The sequence below is a fragment of the Diadema setosum genome, chromosome 5 (assembly GCF_964275005.1).
Source record: "Diadema setosum chromosome 5, eeDiaSeto1, whole genome shotgun sequence".
NCBI classification, from domain to species: domain Eukaryota; kingdom Metazoa; phylum Echinodermata; class Echinoidea; order Diadematoida; family Diadematidae; genus Diadema; species Diadema setosum.
The window spans coordinates 19,923,611-19,948,042 of record NC_092689.1 but is presented as its reverse complement, the minus strand read 5'-3'; the positions used below and the strand labels follow the sequence as shown (position 1 = coordinate 19,948,042).

Here is a 24,432-nt window from a genome sequence, read left to right as displayed (position 1 = left end):
CATTTTTGCTTCTTTTGACCATAACTTCAAAAATGTACCTTTATATGTAGTGACCAATATATCATTTAAAAGGTATTATTTTGTACTTTATGACAGAGGCCGTATTTCAAAATCTTCAAAAATGGACTTATCAGTTTTTGCGAACAAGCTCTTCATTTCTATCTTAAATAAATAAAAATGGATACCGGTATACAGTCTATCTGTTTCTGCATTTAAATTTCTACAGATTATTCAAATGGGCATCAGTTGCGATAAAAACAATTTATGAATGACAATAAATGTTATTGATTAAAATAATTAAAATTATTATCTTTTTTTCATAGTTATTGCTATGTTGTTGATTGATAAAATCCATAGAGCTGTATAAGAGCTCTATGATAAAATCATACATGTATATTGGGGGAAAAGTTGTTTCTTGTAATGTTTGAAGTTGCAAAGGAACCTTATCTCTTCATGAAACATGAAGAAATGACACATTCCAAAGAAGAAAAGAAAGCAAAGATAATGGCTTTTTTTTTTTTATTAGATTTTTATCGTTATTTTTTTTTTCCACACACACAATCAAATACACAAACTGTGTACAGTCACACAGTCCTTCGAGACTATTCTATTGTACTATCGGCTCTGTGGCTCTGACTCATTGATCGGAAGGGAAAATCACACGCCATCTATCGGCCCACCGCCACCATTTCCTCGTGGTGAATAGCTTGTGTGCATTTCTCGTTGGGCAGAAGAGAGCTCGCCGAGCATCAAATTTCGTCAAAATGGTAATTCCTCTTCTTTTTTAAATCAGATTTTACAATATCTGTTTCATGCAGAGTATCTACAAGGGAAATATGTGTCTCGTATTTGGTTCTTGTTTTGATTTACTAGGGATTTTACCCATTCCTTGATGTACCTCATTGCTTGACGACGAAAACATGTACGCCGGTACATGGTCCCATAAACTGTAGTTTTTGCAGTGCCATGTTGACGCCCGAAAGATCGGTCTGTATCTGTCCGTCGGGGAATGTTCCGCGGAGACTGCGTCTGGCTTCACGGATCCCCTCCGTATACGGAGAACAGCGTTAATGGCAAAATATAAAAGAGTCCTCCGGACAGACGGATCTTTCTGTCTAATACCTACATACCAGCCAACAGACTACAGTTGCTAGTTCACAGTTGTATGTATTTGGTGGCTTGTTTGCTGGTTCTCTCTCTCTCTTAGCTGATCCCTCCACTATTTTGGAGATTCCTGGAATCCAGATATGCAAATCCAGCAAGATAAGATAATGGTATTAAACATAAGTAGAACGGCAAGTATGGATTTTATGAAGAAAGAAGAGGGATAGAAGAAGCAGGCTATTTTGGATTACAGATGGCAGGCAAGGTTGAAAGGGTAGGTAGGACGATAACTGCGACCAGCCCCAACACGCAGTGTTGGGGCTGCGCATTGTAGCAGATATGATCATGACAGGCGAAGTATAGCGCCTAAATATCAATATGAAATCGCAAAAATTCTGTAATATGAAGACTTACAGGTGAAGTTATAATGTTGAAGACTGACTGCGTTCAACTTTTGGTCCTGCCAATATTCCATTTCTGCTCGAATTGATGACTTAAATACGACTTGGTCGAAAGGAACTTGGGAGAACGACATCTTATACAGTCAATGGATTTGAAACTTGTGCGCACGCGCTGGCCGTCAATTCATCTGTACAGCTGTAGCTTTATGGCAAGGCCGTATCATACTGTTGTGGCAAACCCTCTCGCTGTATATTGCGTTGCTTTCTGGGTTGGTACGCGCGCGCAGGCCTTGTCAGAAGGCTAAAAGCATTGCGACTCCGCCCAGCACATGAATATTTACGTGCGCAGTGTACTGCATACTGATTTCGAAAATGGTGAATGGGATGGGGAGCTAGGAGATGGACCTGTAAAAAAAAACGTTTTTTCAAGATCATTGGACCAGTGTGAACAAGAACAAGGTGAACGTATGGTAGGAATTAGATAAGAATCTTATGTATACTATAAAAGTAAGTTTTTTCTAGTGAAATTCGAAACTTACGGAGGCGCGAAAATCTGTGACAGACTGTGTATGTTTTTCAAGCTTACCGATATAGCACTCTATTGACTCAGGACGCTCCCACAGTGTGTAACTGTGTAAACGGAGCGTCCCGGGGTTAGTAGGACGAGAAAATTGCAGTGGGTAATCAGTGTCATACAAGTCCAGACATTTCGGGTGATCAACAAGACATTCCTTGACTCTGCATATGAACTCTTGACGGAGATGAACAAGACTGGGACAAGATCCAACAAAGTGTTCCACTGTCTCATCCTCAGATTCACATAGGGGGCAAGTAGATCTACATATGGAAGACTTTCTAAGTATGTAGAGATGACGTTGTGTCAAGTATGTGGATGACAGAAGTTGGGCTCTATTTATTAAAGCATGATGGATGATACAAATAGGAGACGGGGGGTTCTTCGGATATAGGAGATTAGCAGAGGGTGGAACGTTATCTATCCAGAACTTGAGAGACGACTTGGAGCAGATTCCTTGTATGGTAAGATGTCTTACAGCCTGATAGACCCTGTATTTAGTCAACCTCTTCCAAGTTGAGTACGGGAGTGGTGTAGAGACAATGCTATGTAGATCTGGAAGATTATATTTCAACGCAGTCTCTTGTAGGACTTGAACCGTACGTGTACGAGCTTTGAGAGCTGCTAAAAATGTTCTGAACTCATAACGGCTATGGTCAAGGCTGGCGAGTTGGCCTAGAAGCAACAATCTGTCAAGATCTATCTCTCTGGGCAGAGAGAGGCAAGACAAGAGGTTGGTGAGCATATAGACTATCTCGTCAGCAGCTGATTTTGGCACTCCAAGTACTTGCTTGAAGAGATGGGACTGTGCCCCATCCAACTTCTGCAGCATCAATTTTGTGAATTTAGTGGTCGATGAGCCATGCAACATTCTCGGGATACAAAAAATCCTTCATAACTGGGATACAAGTGTAGGAATTAGCCCTCCCGTATAAGCTCCGGAGCCAGTCAAGGCATAAAAAGTACGGAGACCAGTTCCAATGATGTTGTCTGTAGGATCATACCGTGAGCCTGATTTAATGACCCCAAGATGAGGATGACTGGATTTTTCCTCAACAATGAATCCATTGACACACCAAGATGATCTCGTAGGTTGCTTAGCATTGTTGATAGCTATCACTGCACTTTTGGAGGGATTAATTTTGTAATGCCAATACTCTGCGTAGTTGAAGCTGACCTCTAACATCTGTTGCAGCTGATCTGGAGAGTTAGCGATGAGTGCTACATCATCAGCAAGAACTACCACACCCGAGAAACGGCCATCTATTGACCATCCAAGATTCTTCTCTCTATAGCTCCTTTATCAAGTCATCAACGAATGTAGTGTAGAGTAATGGAGACAAGACCCCGCCTTGTCTTACACCTTGGGTGACAGGGATCGGGTTGCTGACCTTACCCTTCCAGAATTCCAAGTTTTCCAGGTTCATTCCAAGTTTCTTCAACTGAGAATCGAGATAGACGTGGGTTTACTAGAAGGTTGATCTAGACTAGGTCTAGTCCGAAAGGTTTATCCTTTGTTCTTTCTTTTCTTTCTCCCTTTTATTCTTAGAAAGACTTCCTAATGACATAATGTTCCACGACTAATGTGTCTCATTGAAGTGTCTTGAAAGTGCACAGGTCCAGCTTCTCAGAGATGCACAGCATATATCTGGTCAGGCTATGAACTAATACCGCTAGGTCCTACACATTTCTAGTACTATTAGTAAGTAGGCTTCATATAAATTCCAATCAACACTGCCATGCCCTGCGCACAGGCAATGACAAATTGTCTTGGCTGATTGAATCATGTCATATTAAAAGTGTCACAGATGTCTATGTCTATTTTCTGTATTTTTTTGTTCTCTCCTTGGTGCTACAACTTAACTTGTCAACTCTAGCCCTCTAGCTAGAACTAGTAGTAGATATCATAGAGTATAAACCTACTATATCAACATTTCTGGCCTTTCTTACAGAATGAATTTGATCTTGGCACAAAGACAAGAGCTATCGCGCATATCGCTGCACTAGCCACGTTCTACAATGTCAGTGACATTGTACAATACACATACTGTACATTTGTAGGCATTGCCACTACACTGTATCCTTCTCACCATTGTTTGGGCTAGTACTAAAATCATCAAATTTTATTCAATTTCTTTTTTATGACCCTACAATGACCTATGGTGGCCTGTAAAATTGTAACAATAACATAAATAATGCAATAAATGATGATAATTTTGTGAAAAATAGCAGATACAAGTGCTTCAAATATTAAACACATAATGTGACTAAGACGTAAGAAAGAAAACAAAAACTGACATTATTTAATTTTACATTAAATTGATTATAAATTAAGTGGTATTGTATTAAAAAATTACAGTAGCATGTGCATATTAGTCAAATTACAAATGTGTCACCCTTGTTGTTTGGTATATAGGTCTCACTGCAACCCGTCCAGATTCTCAAGCAGAATGCAGAGGAGGAGAAGGCAGAGCTTGCCCGCATGTCCTCTTTCATTGGGGCCATTGCAATCGGAGACCTGATCAAGAGTACCCTAGGACCCAAAGGAATGGTATGCTACTGTGTTTTCTTTTAAATATGCCTGCTTGTTAAAACAAACAAACAAATTATCAGAGGATTTTTTTTTTTTTTTGTGTGTGTGTGTATAAGCTGATTACAGTTAGTCCAAGAGTATTAGTTTTAACCTGGACATTTTTGGTAACAAGCTGATTTTTTCAGGATTAGTCCAGAAAAATGTCTAGAATAACATACTAAAAGTCCTCATAAATCCTCCTTGAGCGTTTTCCGCAATCCAAGATGGCGTCCAAAATGGCCGACATTTCCAGAAATTCTTGTAACTTTTCAACCAGAGAACCCAAATACAAAATTTGAATGTCTAAATATATGTTTTAAATCATGAAGAACTCAATAAAATACAGATCAAGAGATTTTGATGCACGCAAGTACCGAAATCCAAGATGGCGTCCAAAATGGCCGCCATTTTCTGAAATTCTTATAGCTTTTCAGTCAGGTAACCCAAATACGAAATTTAAATGTCTAAATATATGTTTTGAAGCATGAAGAACTCATTGAAACACGTATCAAGAGATTTTGATGCACGCAAGTACCGTAATCCAAGATGGCGTCCAAAATGGCTGCCATTTTCTGAAATTCTTATAACTTTTCAGCCAGGTAGCCTAAATACAAAATTTAAATGTCTAGATATATGTTCTGAAGGATGAAGAACTCAATAAAGAACGAATTAAGAGTTGTTGAAGCTCACAAGTACCGTAATCCAAGATGGCGTCCAAAATGGCCGCCATTTTCTGATTTTTTTTTCATAATTTTGCAAGTAGATGTCAACTATACACACTTGGAATGTCGAAATATACGTTTTGAGTCTCAAGGAACCAAATTCAGAGATTTTGAAACACAAATAAAGCACTTGAGCACTTCCAGAAATCCAAAGTGGTGTCCAAAATGGCTGCCATTTCCTGTTTTTCTCATAACCCTGCAACTACGTAATTGCGATACGCACTTAAATGTATAAATATATATTTTAAGACATAAGGAACCCAACGAAATACTTATTTAGAGATCATGAAGCACATAAGTACAAATGAAACCACGTGAGTTCTTCCCGAAAACCAAATGTTGCCCAAAATGGCCGCCGTTTGTTCATCAAAATTTGCTGTTTTTAGCCTGTTTCAAGAGACAAAGAAATTCAACATAATGTTCGAGATTCAACAACTCAGAAGGTCCAATGGAATCTTTCCCTTAAATGTGCACAAAACGGGTATAGGTTGGGTTGGATGCATCCCCCCCCCCCCTTCTCCGTGGGGAAGGTGGTGGCCTGTACAATCATTATTTTCCAAATATTCAACCTGAAGTATTTGCACTTTGTCATTCAGTTGCAATCATAAAGATGCTAAACGTCCCTCGCTCGGCCCCTTTTTATAGACTTTGTACACTTTTGAGATTAACAAATTTCCGAATCTGTCATCAAAAAGTGTGCACTAGATCTTCCACTTACAAAATGCAAAAGTTAGTTCCCTCATATTGAAGGGTAATTTGCCCTAACTCTTCAACTGCTCACTTCCCCCAATATATATTAAATTCCCCTTTTGATTAACAATTCCCAAATATTCCATCAAATGTGTGTAAATGATATAATTAATTCATTTCTATTCAAGTGTAAAAGCTCCCTCTTTTCGATGGGGGATGGGGATAATGAGACTATTATTATCTACTCTTCGAGAATGGATAATTTTCTCCATATAACACCAAGGGTGCATTAGGCCGTTTAATGACGATCATCGAAACGCAAAACTCCCTCCAGTCGAAAGTGACCCCCCCCCCCATCATCTACTAGTTCATTGCCTTGAATATACTAGTCTTTATTCTACTTACACTTTTTAATAGAAACAAAAATCTATTCATCAACAGAGCGCACCATAAAACTCGTAACCTGAAAAAAAAACAACAAATCTCCATTTTGTGGGAAGGTGCATCACCTCATACGCCTCCCCCGCATATTTCCATAAGTATTATTTTCTTACTTTTAGGACAAAAACAAATCTCAGATATTTCACCAAAGAGTGCGCTAAATCTCTGAATTTCAAATTGGAAAATACAAAAATTTCTGAGGTATGGGAAGGAGTATTCTTCTTTCACACTTCTCCCTCCCCGACACTTTCCTGAATATATATTGTTCCTCACGTTTTCAAATAGAAAACAAATATCGGGTATTTCACCAAATGGATGCAACAGCTCCGTGAAAATACGAAAATTTCCCTCGTGTGGGAGCAGGCAACCCTATAACCGCGCACTTCCATGATTGTATATCTTTTTGTTCCTTTTTTGATGGAAACAAAAATCTAATATTTCACCAATAGGGTGCATCAGGATGTCTGAATATCAGGTCTGAAAATGCAAAATCTCCCTCATTTTTTTTTTTTTTTTTTGGGGGGGGGGAGGGGGAGGGGACCCCCCCCCCCACACCCTTCCCTAATCATATTGCCCATTTCCCTGAATACTACTTTATATCCAATTTCCTACTCTTTGATGGAAATAATTCAATATCTTACCAAACGCTTGCACTATGTATTTCACTTTCGAGTAAAAAAAAAAAAGAAAGAAAAAAAGTCCCTCGTGTGGTGGAGAAGTATCCCCCCTCCATGCTCAAATAACTTTACTTTTCAAAGAATTGTTTTTACTTCTCAAGTGATAACTGACAGTTTCAACTGGAACTCACCTCATGATAAACATAAAATGCATTGGTAATAAAAAGGGGCTACCACTAAATTTTCATCTCATGTGCTTAAGGTGACGAAAATAGACCATGTGGTAAACGGATATTGCCTTCTAGTAGGCTTTCTGTTTAGCAACAAATCTGTTGGTGAAACATTTCTCTCGTAACAAGGACACACTCCTTGACGTTAACATGCAAATGCTTTTGTTTGTATACTTTACACATAAGAACTATATTTTAAATAAAATTTTTCTTATAAAATATATTGACATTTATTTACATAATTGTGAGATAAAATTGGGACATTTTGCACCCTATTTTCCATATAAGGAAGAGCTCGAGCGTTAAAATCAGCACATTCGTGTGTCTAAATCTCTTAATATGTATTTTATTGAGTTATTCATGTTTCGAAACGTGTAAAGACACTTAAATTTTGTATTGGGTTCTCTAGTTGAAAGGTTATGAAAATTTCAGGAAATGGCGGCCATTTTGGTTGCCATATTGGATTACGGTACTTGTGTGCGTCAACATCTCTTAATATGTATTTTATTGAGTTCTTCATCCTTCAAAACATATATCTAGACACTTAAATTTTGTATTTAGGCTACCTGGCTGAAAAGCTATAACAATTTCAGAAAATGGCAGCCATTTTGGACGCCATCTTGGATTTCGGTACTTGCGTGCAACAGAGTCTCTTGATATGTGTTTCAATGAGTTCTTCATGCTTCAAAACATATATTTAGACATATAAATTTCGTATTTGGGTTACCTGACTGAAAAGCTATAAGAATTTCAGAAAATGGCGGCCATTTTGGACGCCATCTTGGATTTCGGTACTTGCGTGCATCAACATCTCTTGATATGTGTTTTGTTGAGTTCTTCATGCTTCAAAACATATATTTAGACATTTAAATTTTGTATTTGGGTTCTCTGGTTGAAAAGTTACAAGAATTTCTGGAAATGGCGGCCATTTTGGACGCCATCTTGGATTGCGGAAAACGCTCAAGGAGGATTCATGAGGACTTTTAGTATGTTATTCTAGACATTTTCGTGGACCTATCCTGAAAAAATCAGCTTGTTACCAAAAATGTCCAGGTTTAGGCCTTTTTTGACGTAATGCTCTTGGACTAAGTTTGCATTTCTTACCAATGTGTTTTCAAAATCCTATTCCTGAAACACCTCATGAAGATAAGAACTACCATTACTTTGTATGGGGTTGATTTGTGTCTTTTGAGTTTGTTACCCAATAGAAAAATGGGCATGATTAGAGTTTGTGAGTAATATCTACCTGTATATATTGTCAATTTTTTAAAATCTGTATTATCTTACAGTTATATCATATTTTATTTATCAAGACAAAAAACAAAACAAAAACGTATGTGTTGATAACAAAAATAACATTTTATCAAACCATCAAAGAAAATATGCTGGGATTATGCTGAAATTTAGTTCTCAGTTCTCATGTGGGAAGCCTACCAAAAGAGTATGATTTGTGATTTTTTAGCTACTTCTTTTAAATTGTACGAAGCACTTGGCCTCTGTAATGAATCTCAATATGTCCAAGTCTTTCATGTCAGAGAAAAATTGTTTAAGTCTATCTATGTCTTTGTAGTTTTGCATGAATATTTGAGAGAAGTAAGCACACCCTTGAAAAGTGTTTAGAGACAGTGTAATGGTTAATTGAGATCTGATCCTTTGTTTTTCTAGGACAAAATTTTGCAAAGCAACAGCCCTACTGCACCTCTGACTGTTACAAATGATGGTGCAACCATCCTGAAGTCCATTGGTGTCGACAATCCAGCTGCCAAGATTCTTGTTGGTAAGATAACTGGAGAGCTCGAATTTTTGTGCTCAGGATGTTAGCGAACTGTGTGCTTTCCATGAAATTTGTAGCGTACTGTCAGATTTTGTCTTCTAGACAACCCCTTTATGAAGTTCATTGACATGTTTTCTTTCTGAAATGTTTCCAGTACTATTTTAAGTTTCTATTGCAAACACTACAAATGTGTAGATTTGTATTCATCTGTAATATCCAAGCATGAGTGGTATAGGAAAATACATCTCAAACAACTTGTAATCTAAGTCATCCAAAAGGAAAATTTGAATTTCCCCCATTACAGTCAAAGGACTGTATAAAGCAGTGAGATACTGTTCTCCCTACATATGTAGTTGAAGTGAGCTTTATTGTCACTAGAGATCGATCTTCTTTCACCGGCGCATCCAGTTTTTCACATTTTTTTTTTCACCAGCGCGTCCAGTTTTTCACATTGTTTTATGTTACAGTGACACTAGGCATCAGAGTAGCGTATATGCATATCAAAGTAGAACTTTCTTCTGCTTAAAAGATAAGTTCACCTTCATATTTTGCATGTGGAGTGAGTGAATGCAGCAGTATCAGTAGGACTCATCAGTGAAAGTTTGATGAAAATCGGATGATCCGTTCAAAAGTTAAGATTTTTTTCAGTTTCAGTGCAGCCACTGCTAGATGAGAAGACTACCACAGCTTGTGAGCTAGACGTCACATGTGCAGAAAGATATAAAGAAAATAAAGATAAAATTCAACATGTTTTCACTTTTCACACATAATGTTAAAAAGCACTTGACTTGCCTCTTTTAGTAGGCAGGGGGAATAATATTACCCTTGTATACGTCAGTAGCAAATTGAAGGAATGTACATGTGTACTTTTCAAAAAAGGGAAATTTTGTGGAATTCTCCTTATATTTTCTTTATATCGTTCTATGCATGTGACATCACAAACTTTAGTATTCTTCTCATCCAGCGATGGTGGCACTGAAACTTTAAAAATTTTAACTTTTGAATGGATGGTCTGATTTTCCTCAAGCATTCACTGATATGTTCTACTAATATTGTTGCATTTACTCAATTCATGTGCATATGAAGGTGAACTTGTCCTTTAGGCAATAAAGAATTAAATGTCACCAGAATTTCCTTCGTACAGTGAATTAGGTTTGTCACCACCAGTAAGATGAAACTGGATCATCTTTTACAGTGATTAGAACTGGTTGAATTTTCCATGATGTATGCGATATCAAGTTAAGCAAACACAACTCTAGTATGTTGCTTTGTGAGTTCCATGCTGTCGTGTGGAAAGGTGTGCAACAATGAACTTACCTTTAACCTTTGCTGCTTGATCATAGAAATCAGCAAAGTTCAGGATGATGAAGTTGGTGATGGTACAACATCAGTGACAGTACTAGCCTGTGAACTTTTGAAGGTAAGTCTCTGACCTGGGAGAAGCTTCTAACCATTTTCCTTTATATTCAGAGTTTAAAAGAAGAAATGTGATTTTGTGGCAACAAAGTCTTTCAGCACTCTTTCATTGTCAAGGTTAGTTCACATTATATCTGTGTTTCTTTTAGGAACTGATTTCATATCATTCAAATCAGTCAGATTTTTATCCTTACTTCATTCAAAATGCACAGATGATTATTGAAGGATTAGTGTAAAGCGTTATACAACATCAGACCCAAAGTTCATCCTGTGACCACAAGGTGCAAAGCCAATCCAATTCTCTTTCCCCAACTCTAATTCACCGTAGGAGGCTGAGCAGCTGATAGGACAGAAGCTCCACCCTCACACTATCATCAGTGGCTGGAGGAAGGCAGTGGATGAGGCTGTTGCTGCCCTCACTAAGGCCTCTGAAGATCACAGGTATGGATACAAATGTATACTATCATCAGGACAACCGCCCACTTTCTGTATCATATCCCATCTAGTGAGAGCATGTTTGATGAGTGATGACATCTTGTTTCTATTTTTTTTTTTGTTCCAGCACATACAATATATGGAATCATATCTATTAGATTTTGTTTCTGGCTGTCGGTATTAACGAAATATTTAGAAGGGGGCCTGAACAGAATCAGTTTATTGCAGTCCAAAAAGACCATTGATCATATGAACTCTGTCATCTTTGATTTCATGGTCATATTGAAATATTGACCTGTCAGATTGTACCCCCCCCCCATCATGTGATGAGATGTTTATTTCACTCCCAGACCCATAAGTGTAGTGCCCTGACAAGAATTTGTGTCACAAAATTACCATCATAAATGCACTGCAGTGGCTCTATAGTGCTGTTAAAATTCTACATCATTTGGCATATGAGTGTACTGAGTGAGAATTTTCTTTAGTCTAGGAGATATACAAGTGTATCTGATACTGAATGTTGAGCAAAAATTCATACTCTACACATAAAAAGCATAATACCAACTTGCTGCACGAATTTAGCTTTAATAAAGTATATGATACATTGCAGCTTGCTTTGTGTTTGAAATCCTTACATCACGATAACATGCACTCTTTGTGATCAATTTTGCAACTCTGCACATACATGTATGCAGACAATTGACTTGTGAATATGGTGTTTCATGACCACTGCACTGAGTGCATTTTCCACAAAATTGAGACTCAAACATTGAATCTGAATGTGCGTTTTGTCTCAGGCAGCATTCTTGAACATGCATATTAAACAAGCTCTTGAATAACAAACACTGTTGTCATGTGACGTGCAGTGCGGATCCACAGCGATTCAGAGAGGACCTGATGAAGATTGCCTTCACCACACTCAGCTCCAAGATTGTCTCACAGGACAGGGACAAGTTCACCACTCTGTGTGTGGATGCTGTGCTCAGGTTAAAGGTAAGGACCTCGTAGTCGAGACAAATGCTTTTACTTCATTGTAACGGAATTTTGTTATAACCATGTTCGTTATAATGGGAGTGCACTATGCTTCATCTCTTCTTCCTATTGGTTATTATCATCACTTCAGTCATGGAATCATCAGTGCTCTCACTCTTTTTATCTTTCTTTTTCTTTTTTTCTTATTCATCTTTATCTTTTATTTTTTATTATTTTTTTTTAGGGCAAAACAGACTTGAATGCTATTCAGATCATCAAGAAGCTTGGTGGAAACATGAATGACTCCTACTTGGATGAGGGCTTCCTCCTGGACAAGAAGGTCGGAGTCAACCAGCCCAAGAGGGTGGAGAATGCCCGCATCCTGGTGGCCAACACTCCCATGGATACCGACAAGATCAAGGTATGTGTGGTTTGAGAGGATGGTTCTTGCATAGTGAACTGAGAAAATGAGAGACAGTTTGTGAAGCACCGTGTGTCATAGCCCTGTAGTGGTAGTAGTGGTGAGTTCTGAAGAGAACATAGCAAATGCTCTGGATGATTAAGGCAGGGCTCCACACTAACTTTTTTTTTTTTGTGGCCCGATGGGGCCATCAAAATCATCAATTTCAAATTTTTTGGTGGGCCGAAAAAAACAATAAAAAACATTAAAAGTCCTTTTTTTTTTATGAGTCCAATATTTCAGTTTTATCATAGTAAGAATTGGAAGCTGGACATATCTACTCATAAATGAACCTCAACATTTCCGGCGCAAAAAGTTACAAATTTATTGACATACTCTTCAAAAAAATTTGGTGGCCCGAGGTGGGCCACCTAATTTGCCCTTTTTTGGAATTTGGTGGCCCGACTTTCATTTTTTGTGGCCCCGGGCCACCGGGCCACAGTTAGTGTCGAGCCTTGATTAAGGTTATGGACACGTTATCATCCTATTGTCACCAGTCATGAATATGCAAAGTAAAGGTAGGGGCTAGACTTGGCATTGTGGCTGCCCACCATAAAAGTAGCAAACAGCTGTCTGTAATCATTGTTTCACAATTTGTACATCCTTGAAGAGCAAATCATTTGCTTTTACATAAAAATTGATTCTTTCTAATCAGCCCAGCATGGTGCATGAAAATGTGAAAAAGATATCTAAAATGGAAGAGGAGAGGAGTTGTTTAACCCATTAAAGACGAGCATGGCAGCCATGTTTGTCAAGCATGGCTGCCAAGTACTTGCACTTTTGTAAGTGTTGGACTTTTCTTTGTCCAATATCAGAATGTGGTATTAAAGTTTCGATTCATTTTCTTGAACCTAACATCAGAAATTCATGTTTCTTTGCATTCAGTGCAAATTTTATGTCAGTCAGCCATACATCCACTACTTCATGCTTCCTAATCAATGTTTTGACCACACTATTTGTGCTCTTGCTGTTTGCATATAGTTCTAACATGTTGTCGCATACAAAGAGATGTTACAATCTTTTAGATAGGTTGACAGATCATTATCATATATGAAAAAGAGTAAGAGACCACTTTTCAGGCAATCATGCTGTCTTCATGAAGCAAACTATTAACTAGAGGTGTGCTCACAAAATGCTACATATGAGATATCTTGTTGCAGCTTGTCACTTGCGTTGTTAATTGTCATTGACTGATTCCTGTGGCAACATTTGTCATTGTGATGCAGGTGTTTGGATCCCGTGTGAGGGTGGACTCCACAGCCAAGATTGCTGAATTGGAACTGGCAGAAAAGGAGAAGATGAAAGACAAAGTGGAGAAGATCATCAAACATGACATCAATGTCTTCATTAACAGGTGAGGGAGAGGGACAGACAGACTAGCAGGCAAATATTGTAGATGAATTGTTACATAAGGAGATACTCAGATAGGTAAATTGATAGTCATAGATTAAAGGGATGGTACAGTATTGGTGGAGATGAAAAATGGGCTTTAACTTGTTTTGCAAGATACCAAGAAAACACTTATGAAATAGTACAGAGCATACCATTTTAAGAGGAATTCAAAGTTTATTTGATTAAAATCGGGTTTGGAATAGCTGAAACATCCAAAAACAAAGTAAAACAAAACGATTGTAACAAAATGTGGGTCCCACACTTTATTAGGATCACTCTGTTATGGATATCTCATCAATTTCAAAATCATTTTTCATCAAATAAACATTGAAATCCTCATGGAATTACATGCTCTTTCATATTTCATAAGAGGTTCCTCAATATCTCACCAAAAAATGATAAAAACCTGAGGTTAAGTCTGAACCAAAACTAGTAGATACAGAAAAGGGGAAACTGGGTTAAAATGTAGACATATAATGCTGATTTAGCATGCATTTCTTGAAAAAAGTGCTTGGTCTGTTGCTGAAGTTCATACACTTTGCTTTGGTCCTTTTTGTTTTCTTTCTGTTTTGGGGTTGTTTTTTTTTTTTGATGTGCATGTTTGTGTATCTATGAGGGAAAGAGTAATGGAAGTAATTGTGCTTTATTTGAATTAAGAAATTACAACCACTTTGTAGTAAATGATAACTTCCTTAATGTCACATGACATTTATAATGGGAAGTTATACACACAACTGATTAACTACAACTGAAGAGACCTCACTGCTTGTGCAAGAACACAATAGAGTATGAAAATTTTGCAATTTGATATGGAATGCTACAGTTCTCACCGTTCAAAATGTGGTGAATTTCCAAAGATTCAGATATATTTCAGAACTCATCTACAGTTGTAATTGGCTTGCCTATTAGATCTTAGTGTTCTTCATCGATTTTTTTCATTCTGTCTCACCTGCTATGTTTCCTTCTCTCCCACACACAGACAACTGATCTACAACTACCCAGAGCAGCTCTTTGCCGATGCTGGCGTCATGGCCATCGAGCACGCAGACTTTGAAGGTGTGGAGCGTCTGGCTCTCGTCACGGGAGGCGAGATTGTCTCAACCTTTGACCGACCCGACCTCGTCAAGCTGGGGCGGTGTGACCTCATTGAAGAGGTCATGATTGGTATGTTCACAAATTACACAAAAATGCATGAACGTCTTTTGACAACTTGACAGATGTGATAGAATCTTGAAATGGATTTCACCAGAGTCCCTTGCATGTAACTCTCAATCTCAGGATTTTCAAGTTCCAAAGCTTTTTGGCGAGATATTGATTTCTGTGTGTTCATTGTTGTTGAATGAACAGATGTGTTGCTATCACATATGTGTATTGCAATATTCTTGTCACTGTGTATTTCACTCCTTCTAGCAACAGCTTTTACATCGCTTTTGTCAACTCCACAGTAGTGGTGAAATCTGTGATCCAGAAAAACGTTTCTGTACCGTCACTCATGCCACTCACAATTCCCATCACACAAAGACACAAATGTGAACCTCACTTGAAATAAGCATCTATAGCCAAGTTCATTACATACACAGATATGAAGAGAATGTGAGAAATTCAAGAATTCCATACCATATTTACTTATGGCTGGAGTATCTCTCTTTTACACTTAATTCTGACCAATTTGTAATGATTTTAAAAGCTCAGTGATGTATTAGATTAATTCAGAATATCTTGTACAAGCTTTAAAAAAGTGCATTAAAGTTTCATTTGTTGAAATGAAGTTGGTGATGGAAACATATTAATATGCTTGAATTTGTATCTCATGATTGGTATCAAGAGCATTGTAAGAGGTTTTAGGCTTGCAGTATTCAGTAGTGGAGCCTCAACAAATCATGTCTGAGTTTGAAGAAAGGATTGTTTTGTTTGACTCTCAGGTGAAGACAAGCTGATCAAGTTCTCCGGTGTGCCCCTGGGAGAGGCGTGTACCATTGTGCTGCGAGGTGCCACTCAGCAGATTCTTGACGAGGTGGAACGATCCCTCCATGACGCCCTCTGTGTTCTCTCTCAGACAGTCAGAACCACTCGCACTGTTCCAGGTGGAGGTATGGAATACACAGTTAAGATGTTGTGTGGCTATGTGCAGGCATTTTGATATTTTGCACATACTGAGCATTCCAAGTGGGATAAAATAGTATTGGACCTGGCCTTTCTTAAGTATCATCATACTGCAGTGTGATGACAATCATATGGATTTTCAGTTATATATATAATACGCTCACATTTCAGTGACATTGTAAGTGCCATTGCATTTATTATGTTGACACCCCCAGCTGTATTATACCAACTCTTCAAAGACCTACTGGATTTGAATATCAGTGATGTGAACTGTGCAATATTTCATCCACCAGTATGAAGTCCAGTCGAAACCATCTGTGAGTGGAATCAAGCTGGTGTCTGAATTCTTGTAATTGTCATCAGAAGATGACTTGGAAGTGATAGGTTATCAGTGGTAAACTTTTTGAAATGGTAATGGTAATGGTAATGGTAATGGTAATGGTAATGGTAATGGTAACCTATATAGTGGTCAGTATCCTGTACGATGATTCTTATCCTCCAATTAATTTCTTTATTTCCTAGGTGCCTCTGAGATGCTGATGGCCAATGCTGTCAGCCAGCTGGCAGTCAGAACTCCTGGCAAGGAATCTGTTGCCATTGAGGCTTTTGCAAGAGCTCTCCGACAGGTAATTCAGCAATTCACATCATAGATAACATCTTTAGTTCATGATTCGATTCTTTTTCACAAGGACCAAGTCCTAGTAACAGATAAGATTGACCTTTCTTTTTCTTTGCACCAGTTAGACAGACTGGTTAAAGGGGAAGGCTAGTAACTGATCAGTGGGAATCAGTGGAAATGCTGGGAGATTGATTGTTCCAATCCTTATGGGATTCATTCAAGAGTTCATTGTGTATCTATTGTTGTGTGAAAATGATTTGCTTCAGAATGGTCTCATATTCAAGTAATGTGCAGTTTAATGCTTCCAGGTTAGCGTCCCTGGTCAGTGACGGAGCATTAATTTGCATATTGCTTGAATATGAGACCGTTCTGAAGCAAATCATTTTCACACAACAATAGATATACAATGAACTCTTGAATGAATCCCATAAGGATTGGAACAATCATCTCCCAGCATTTCCAGTGATTCCCACTGATCAGTTACTAGCCTTCCCCTTTAAGCATTAATTTTCACTGTGCTGACAAAATGCAGACTTCAGATACCAGGTTATAGAAACATTGATAATTTGATGTAAATTACTTATGATGCAAATTTGGCATGATGTTTTCTTTAGGCCTCTATGCCAGAGCTTCATGTTTGTTTGTTTGTTTTTATGGCATTATGTTTGTTTTTTTTTGTCAATCTGTCCATGTGTGTGTGTGTGTGTTTTTTTTTAGATGTCACTCTTTAATGTGTTGTTTTTACTCATGAAGACTTAGAGAAAATGATATCTGCTTTATAGTCAATATCTTGTGCACAAATAATTCTATCAGGTTATGCCCTTTAAAAGATGTCTGATTTGTCTGATGATAGTACAAGGAAGATTCCTTACTCATTAGCCACAGTAACACTGCGCGAAACTATGCATAGTTTTCTTCCCGCTAACTTCCAGAAGTTTGCACAGGCAATCACGATACAGACAAAAGTATACATAGTTTCAGTGATGTAAAACTACCCACAGTTTTGGTCTGTAACACACATGCTCCTCATGGGCGAAAACTGTACACCCTTCTTGAATGTGAGAAAATACAAAGGTGCAAAAAAAATGCACAATGTGCGCACATAACATGGAATTGATCTACTCACATGACAAACTCCTTAAAGTTTCAGTCATGTATGGCCACACTACACAAAAACCCTTGTATATTGTTGTTTGGTGAGAAGTGACAAATTTTGCAGTTGGAACTGCGTAAACTATGTGAGGCAAAATACTGTGTAGCAAAACTATGCGTAGTTTCCCATAGTGTGACCAGAGCTATTTTCCTTGGAACAGTACTTTCACTCAAAACAAATTCATGGTTTATCCGGATGTTTTTCTGTTCTAGCTGCCCACCATCATTGCAGACAATGCAGGGTACGACAGTGCCGAGATGGTGTCACAGTTGAGGGCAGCACACACCCAGGGCAACTACAAAATGGGGCTGAGTAAGTGATTTGTCTTACTCATTCTTGTGAAAAGCTAATTGTTCCATTCATATGTAAATGTCCCAGTCATTCTTCAAATGACTTTATTCTAGGCTCGTGTATCTTTTCTTTTTAAATTACATGTGAATCACCCACATTTTCTTTTGTTTCCATGACTGATAGAACTATTCAATGAAAGAAAAAGGATGTGAATGTTTTTGTGACTGAGAAAGCTCATGCTTACAAATATAAGCTGTTTTATCCATTCCATTTCTACTCTGTCAGGTGTTGTAACGTAGATGAAATTCTTGCTTTGTGAAGAAGATTGAAACAGCAAATGCTTATATGTGGACATCTCTTTTCCTATTCCAAAATCTTAGTGGAAACACATTGGCCCAAATCTCCAAATGTTACCTAGATGTAGTCCATTGATAAACTGGATCATTTGATATCATTTAGGTTAGGGTTTAGGGGTGTACTGAGCATGCTCAGTTCAGCTTTTGAGGGTTCAAAATTTTGGCTACCTTCAGGTTCATTAAGTCAGTGGTTTAGACTGTGGCCTAAATATTTTAGCCATGGATTATTTAGTTTGCCTTTTGGGAAATGCTAAGTGGTTTAGATTTAGATGGTGGACTACTTAGTCCATGTTTTCATGAATGCATGAACTATGTGTAAATCTAGGTGACGTTTTGGGAATTTGGGCCATGGATGCTGAACTGCAGGTTTCAAGCTGGATCTGGTGGTGTCATAGACATGTCTCTCTCATTCTCTCCATGTTTATGTTGCAGACATGACCAATGGTACCATTGGAGACACCACAGAGCTGGGTGTCCTGGAGTCCTTCCAGGTTAAACGCCAGGTGGTACTGAGTGCAGCGGAGGCTGGTGAGATGATCCTCAGGGTAGATAACATCATCAGGGCTGCCCCCAGGTGAGTACAGTAGGTCAAGGGGCTTCATGTCTCCATTATACCTGAAAATTCCTTGCACTCTTACAAGTCATATGAAAAATGGAGTCGGGCTAGATGGCCTGCTGTGTAGTTTTAATGAATTTGGTATCATTTGTATTCTACTTCTTTTCATGACTGCTTTGCCCGCTATCTGATGGAGGACATGATAACAATGTAGTTCAAATGAGACATGCATATAGAGTGTCACATGTGTACCAAGATGCTAGTTGATGTTAGCATACAAAATACAATGCACAATACCTGTATGATAACAGAAACAGTACAGCCCTCCTTATAAAAAGTATCATACCTTTGGTAATGCCTCTATGTACTTGAAAAAAAAAAAGAAAAAAACTCTGTGTTATTTTCTCCTTTGCTCTGTAAGTTTTCATCAAGACTGTCAAATCATCATTATGTTGCAGTCTGCATGAGTATCTGTCAGCAACTTGTGCCATGCATCATTCAGAAACATGATTTCTTGTTGTTTGAAGTTGTTATGTGGAATATTTATGCCTAAACTTGCTGTGTTAGTGTTCTAGTAATAGTGTCTCCAGACAAATTTTCTCTCCCAAAGTGAGTGGAAAGGTGATTGTCACATACTTCTCTGCATCTTGTTTACAGGCAACGGTCTGATCCAGGTCACTGAGTTACAGTGTAGCCAACTGTAAGTGAGATACTTCTGTCGTGTGAAATATTAGAACGAGGAATCAACACTGCTTCATCAATGGAAGTGTAGTTGTGTTCCAAGATGAATGACATAATGGGGTGGGGGGGGGGGGTGCAGAGTGAGTGCTGCACTGCTCTTGCATAGTTATGCTTCTCTACATTTGTGACCATGTATCACAAAGCCAACAAAAAGTTGCACACCCTGATTTTACATGAGGAGTCAAAATAGGTGAAATGGGTCAACCTTTTCAAATTTTAGTTTGTTATATTTTCTGAAAGAGCTATTCTTCTACATAATTGTAAGGTCTGGGATCATAAAATGCATGGGAAGTTGTGTTTCTGCAGTTTTTTCAGAACTTCTTGTTGTAGAATAGTGTGACAAAGGCCCTGAGGCCCCTTTTCATTTCGTAAAATCCCAGTACACACTCCTCAATTTCAGCTCTGATAACTTGAAAGGATTGAACTACTACATTCAAAGTTAATAACAGTCATGAATAGAATGTGCTTAATGAGTGTGGAAAATTTTCAGCTTAATCTGATAATCCCCTCATTGTGGTTGTTACAGAGAGTTACATCCTGTTTTTTGTTCCATTCATTGCACAGAGCACAGCCAGGTAAGATTAAGTGCTTGAATAGACCCTTAACTTCAACACCTCTTTTCTCACTTTTTCCGGAATGTGTACGTTCTTTTCATTATTTGCATAGGTTAGTATAGACCATCTGTTTTGAGTTATACATCATTTTACAGCTTAGAATCTGCTCTTTCAGAATATGTCCCGAACTAGAAAATCCATGTCTGGTGACTTTTTTGTTGGTTTTGTGATGCAGGATCACATTTATGTCTGTTCAAGCTAAATTTATGCAGTGCCTCATAACACATGAGAAATTTTCATTTCCACTGGGGCTTGTTTCTATACTCATCCCATCTGGGACCATTATTTTCAGTGTGCATATATGACATCAGAATGGAGTCGTCTTGTTGCAATGTTATAAATATAATTACAAATGCACCTTAATTCGTTCTCTTAGATTTTCCGATGGTGACATTAACAATTAGGATAGAGGTGCTAGAAATAGTTCTCCTGGATAGAGTGACTGCAATGAAAATGTAGACCAACACAAGATTGGTATGTTACTGCCAAGAAAGTGGTAACTGTTCATTTTGATTAATGTGTAACATCAGACCTTTTCTGACATGGGGAAAACAACTGACAATGCAAACATTTTCTTTTTTTCTGACTCCGTGACTGTTTGTGATGACAGTGCAAAACAAGAAGATGCATTAAAAATGAAAATGTGATTGTCATATATTGTGTAGTAGAAAGGCATTCAGGTCGTGGAAGTAATACCATGCTGATGGCATGTCACTATTTATAGCAGAGTTCTGGCAAATGTGAATGTAATACTGATGTAACAAACGATAGTCAAGCACTGTTGAAACGCATAATTTACTTGATGGTATGATTTGCAACTGTGCCTACGAAGATGTGCTATACATGATAGATCCCAGCAGGTTGATGATAATGATGATGATGCACATCATTTGTATGACAATATATCTGTTCAAAAAGAAAAGAAAACAAAACAAAACATTCAAAGGCACAGACTCCTCCAAGAGAGTTAGTATTTAAATTTAGTGCATATTAGAACATTTACAGGGATTTAATATATATCACACACTGTATGGCTGTAGATGTTTCAAAGCTGGAAATCAGACGTGCTGTTGACCAAAGTAGGTGTAGTAACTTCATCGTCTCTAACCAAATAAGAAGGACATTTTGCGAACTACATCTTGAATTTGACTGCTTTGGTTTTGAGCATGAGAAGGATGTTTTGCATTACAATTTCTTTTGTTTCTTCGGAGCACATTGCTTAGATGAAACCTAGTGTTGATTCAAGGTGCTTCGATTAGAAACATTGTCACTATACACTATACATGTGGTATATATCTGTTGCTTCAAGGCTATGATCTTCCTTTCAGTGGGGACAAGTCTCATGTCATCTTTCCCTTCAGCACTCTTCTGACACGATTGATTTTTAACGTGGACATATCAGCAGATGTCTCTTTACAGTATAAGTTTATTACCACATGATTCGGGCATTAACCCTAATTTTTGTATTTCACAAGTCAACAGCGCTTGCAGACTTAGTACACAGATCAGCAGTACAGAGATTGTATCTGTTTATGCAAAGATATTTTTGGCCTATTATTTCCCCATTATGTTGGTACTAGATAGCCAAAGTAGGAAAGTAAACATTCAACGAAGGGTTTCACTACATCTTCACAGAGCGCCTGCAGGAATCCCTGTTATCTCTCGGCACAATTTGCCCTTCACCTTCTCTCCACTGCTAAATTATGACTATGTATGAAAGTTAGGTTGTAGCACAGCTTCATATTACTCTTTTGATGTGCATTGATAACACTCACCCACTGAGATGTTTAGAAAGTTACCTGTGAGTTTTTCGATTGATGTGAGTGAACTGTGATGTGTCATTTCTTTTTGTACTGTACAAGTATTTCAGTACCATGATACTTGTGTATTAAACTGTGTCTTATTAAGACAAGATGTGAAGCACTTGAGATTCTTGTCATATTCTATTTGTGCTGTGTGAATTTATAAAAGATTCATCTTGAGGAAGAGGTCTAGAGATTGCATTGGGATAAATCTGATATTTTGTCAAACTGAGTTTGAAAGGACAGAATTTTGAACATACATGCACTGATATACATAATCATGTAATAAAGAGAACAACATAAAAACATGTACATGTGCTTTGAGGTACTCTTGTCAAGTAGATCACCAGAGAAGCTTGCCACCATTCAATTCTTTACGCCTGGCTCTATGACTCCACTCTAGGTCATTGTAGCATTGATGGTTGTATAGCCAATAAATGTAGATGAATGACAGAAACTTTACTCATGAATTGGTAGGTAATTATGTTCAGTAATATGGTGGAACCTTACAACAGCAGCACACAGCATTCATTTACTTTACGTGGCTAGAATACTGTAAAACATAATTATTATATTCGCAGCACAACATTTTTGTGAATTGGAGCCGACGGCCTTTTTATGCCTCCGCCACGAAGTGGTGCCGGAGGCATTATGTTTTTGGGTTGTCCGTCCATCTGTCCGTCCGTCCTTCCGTCCGTCCTTCCGTCCGTCCTTCCGTCCGTCCGTAATGAATTTTGTGGACAAGGTAACTATCGAAACCTGTTGAGGTATCCTAATGAAACTTAGCATGTATGTGTATTAGGGGGTGAAGTTGTGCCTATCAACTTTTGGGTGCACATGCTCAAGGTCAAAGGTCAAAAGGTCAAGGTCAAATACATAAAATTTCACTATTTCCACCATATCTATTGAATGCCTGAAGATATTTTCTTGAAACTTAGTGTATACATGTTTTACCTAATCAAGATTCTCTGGTGAAAGTTTGGGTCATGAGGTCAAAGGTCAAAGGTCAAAAGGTCAGGGTCAAATACATAAAATTTCACTATTTCCACCATATCTATTGAATGCCTGAAGAGATTTTCTTGAAACTTAGTGTATACATGTATTACCCAATTAAGATTCTCTGGTGACAGTTTGGGTCATGAGGTCAAAGGTCAAAAGGTCAAGTAAAAATATTAAAACTTCTTTTTTTTTCTCCGTACCTTGGAAAATTGTTCAAGGTATCTTCATGGAACATAGTATATACATGTACTGACTGGAAGTGATTATCTAGAGAATGTAGGGTTCATGGGGTCAAAGGTCAGGGGTCAAAGTTCAAGTGCAAGACGTCAAAATGTTACTATTACCCTCATATTTATGCAATGCCAGCAGGGTTATTTTTTTACACTTGGTGTATGCGTGTGTAACCTAATAGAAATTCTCTGGAAAGTTTTTTTTTTCCTCTCTTTTTGCCTCAAAGGTCAAAAGGTCAAAGATCAAGTGAAAGTGCTGAACTAACTTTTTCCTCCATATCTCGGAAGTGGCTCAAGTTACCTTGAAACTTAGTACATATTATGCATGTTCTACCTGAAAGTAATTATCTTATGAATTTTAGGGTCAAGGGCCAGATGAAAATAGTAACAATTTACTATTCAATTCAGAAATTGCACTTTTTCTCCACACCTGTACCTTGAAAATTACTCAGTGCCTAAATGTATGAATGGGTCAAAGTCAAGTTAAAGTCCTTAAATCCCTAGATTGTATATGCTCTCCTATTCATCCAATTAAACCTACGTCAAGGAAGGTAAACATTCAACACATTTGTGACAAACTTGTCATTCCAATATTTTGCCAATTTTGTGAAAATGTAATCACACAGTGTCCACATGTACTATCTAGACCTATTGGGAAAATCATGCATTATGGCGGAGGCATACCATTTCTAGTTCATAGCATGAAATTTTCGCGAATTGCCACTGGCGTTCAATGCATATAGTGTAGGCAAGAACATTCGCGGGCATTTTTATTTCGCGAATCTTGGCGCTTGCGAAATTCACGAAATTAAAATGCACATGAACATTCCTTGTTTTACAATATTGTCCCCTACAGTAAAAAGCAAGCTGAATATTTTCTCAGATGGTATTCTACAACAGTTTGAGATGTCATTAGTCACTAATGTGCTTACTTCTCTACTAAATCTGATTTTCTTAAAAGTTGTATCAATATTATTATTTCAAATATTTTGAGAATATGGCCCCAGACTGTACTTGTAGCACACAATCATGGAAATTGATTGACTTGCGTGTATACAGTAACATGACGGGCAATGCATACACACAGTTGTGATAATTTCCTGTGATATTTGGAATACTGTCATTTGCAGTCAGAGCCTACAGTCTAGGTACATGTAATTGCAGTTAA

At 37.9% G+C, this 24,432-nt stretch overlaps 1 protein-coding gene across 1 annotated transcript; it reads left to right on the top strand.

Moving 5' to 3' along the window:
• The first annotated feature begins 705 nt into the window (after positions 1-705).
• On the top strand, positions 706-22,153 carry LOC140228624 (T-complex protein 1 subunit beta-like). Its single transcript, XM_072308870.1, has 14 exons — positions 706-767; positions 4,496-4,630; positions 9,017-9,128; positions 10,469-10,545; positions 10,870-10,982; positions 11,843-11,969; positions 12,193-12,369; positions 13,635-13,762; positions 14,780-14,964; positions 15,723-15,890; positions 16,426-16,529; positions 17,888-17,987; positions 18,755-18,896; positions 19,536-22,153. Exons 1-14 carry the CDS (start codon positions 765-767, stop codon positions 19,558-19,560), a joined length of 1,596 nt encoding a protein of 531 aa, XP_072164971.1. The 5' UTR covers positions 706-764; the 3' UTR covers positions 19,561-22,153.
• Positions 22,154-24,432: the final 2,279 nt, after the last annotated feature.

Coding starts and splice junctions, on each gene's coding strand:
- LOC140228624 (XM_072308870.1), top strand. Junction 10,546..10,869: donor TAGCCTGTGAACTTTTGAAG/GTAAGTCTCTGA, acceptor AATTCACCGTAG/GAGGCTGAGCAGCTGATAGG. Junction 16,530..17,887: donor TTGCAAGAGCTCTCCGACAG/GTAATTCAGCAA, acceptor TTTCTGTTCTAG/CTGCCCACCATCATTGCAGA.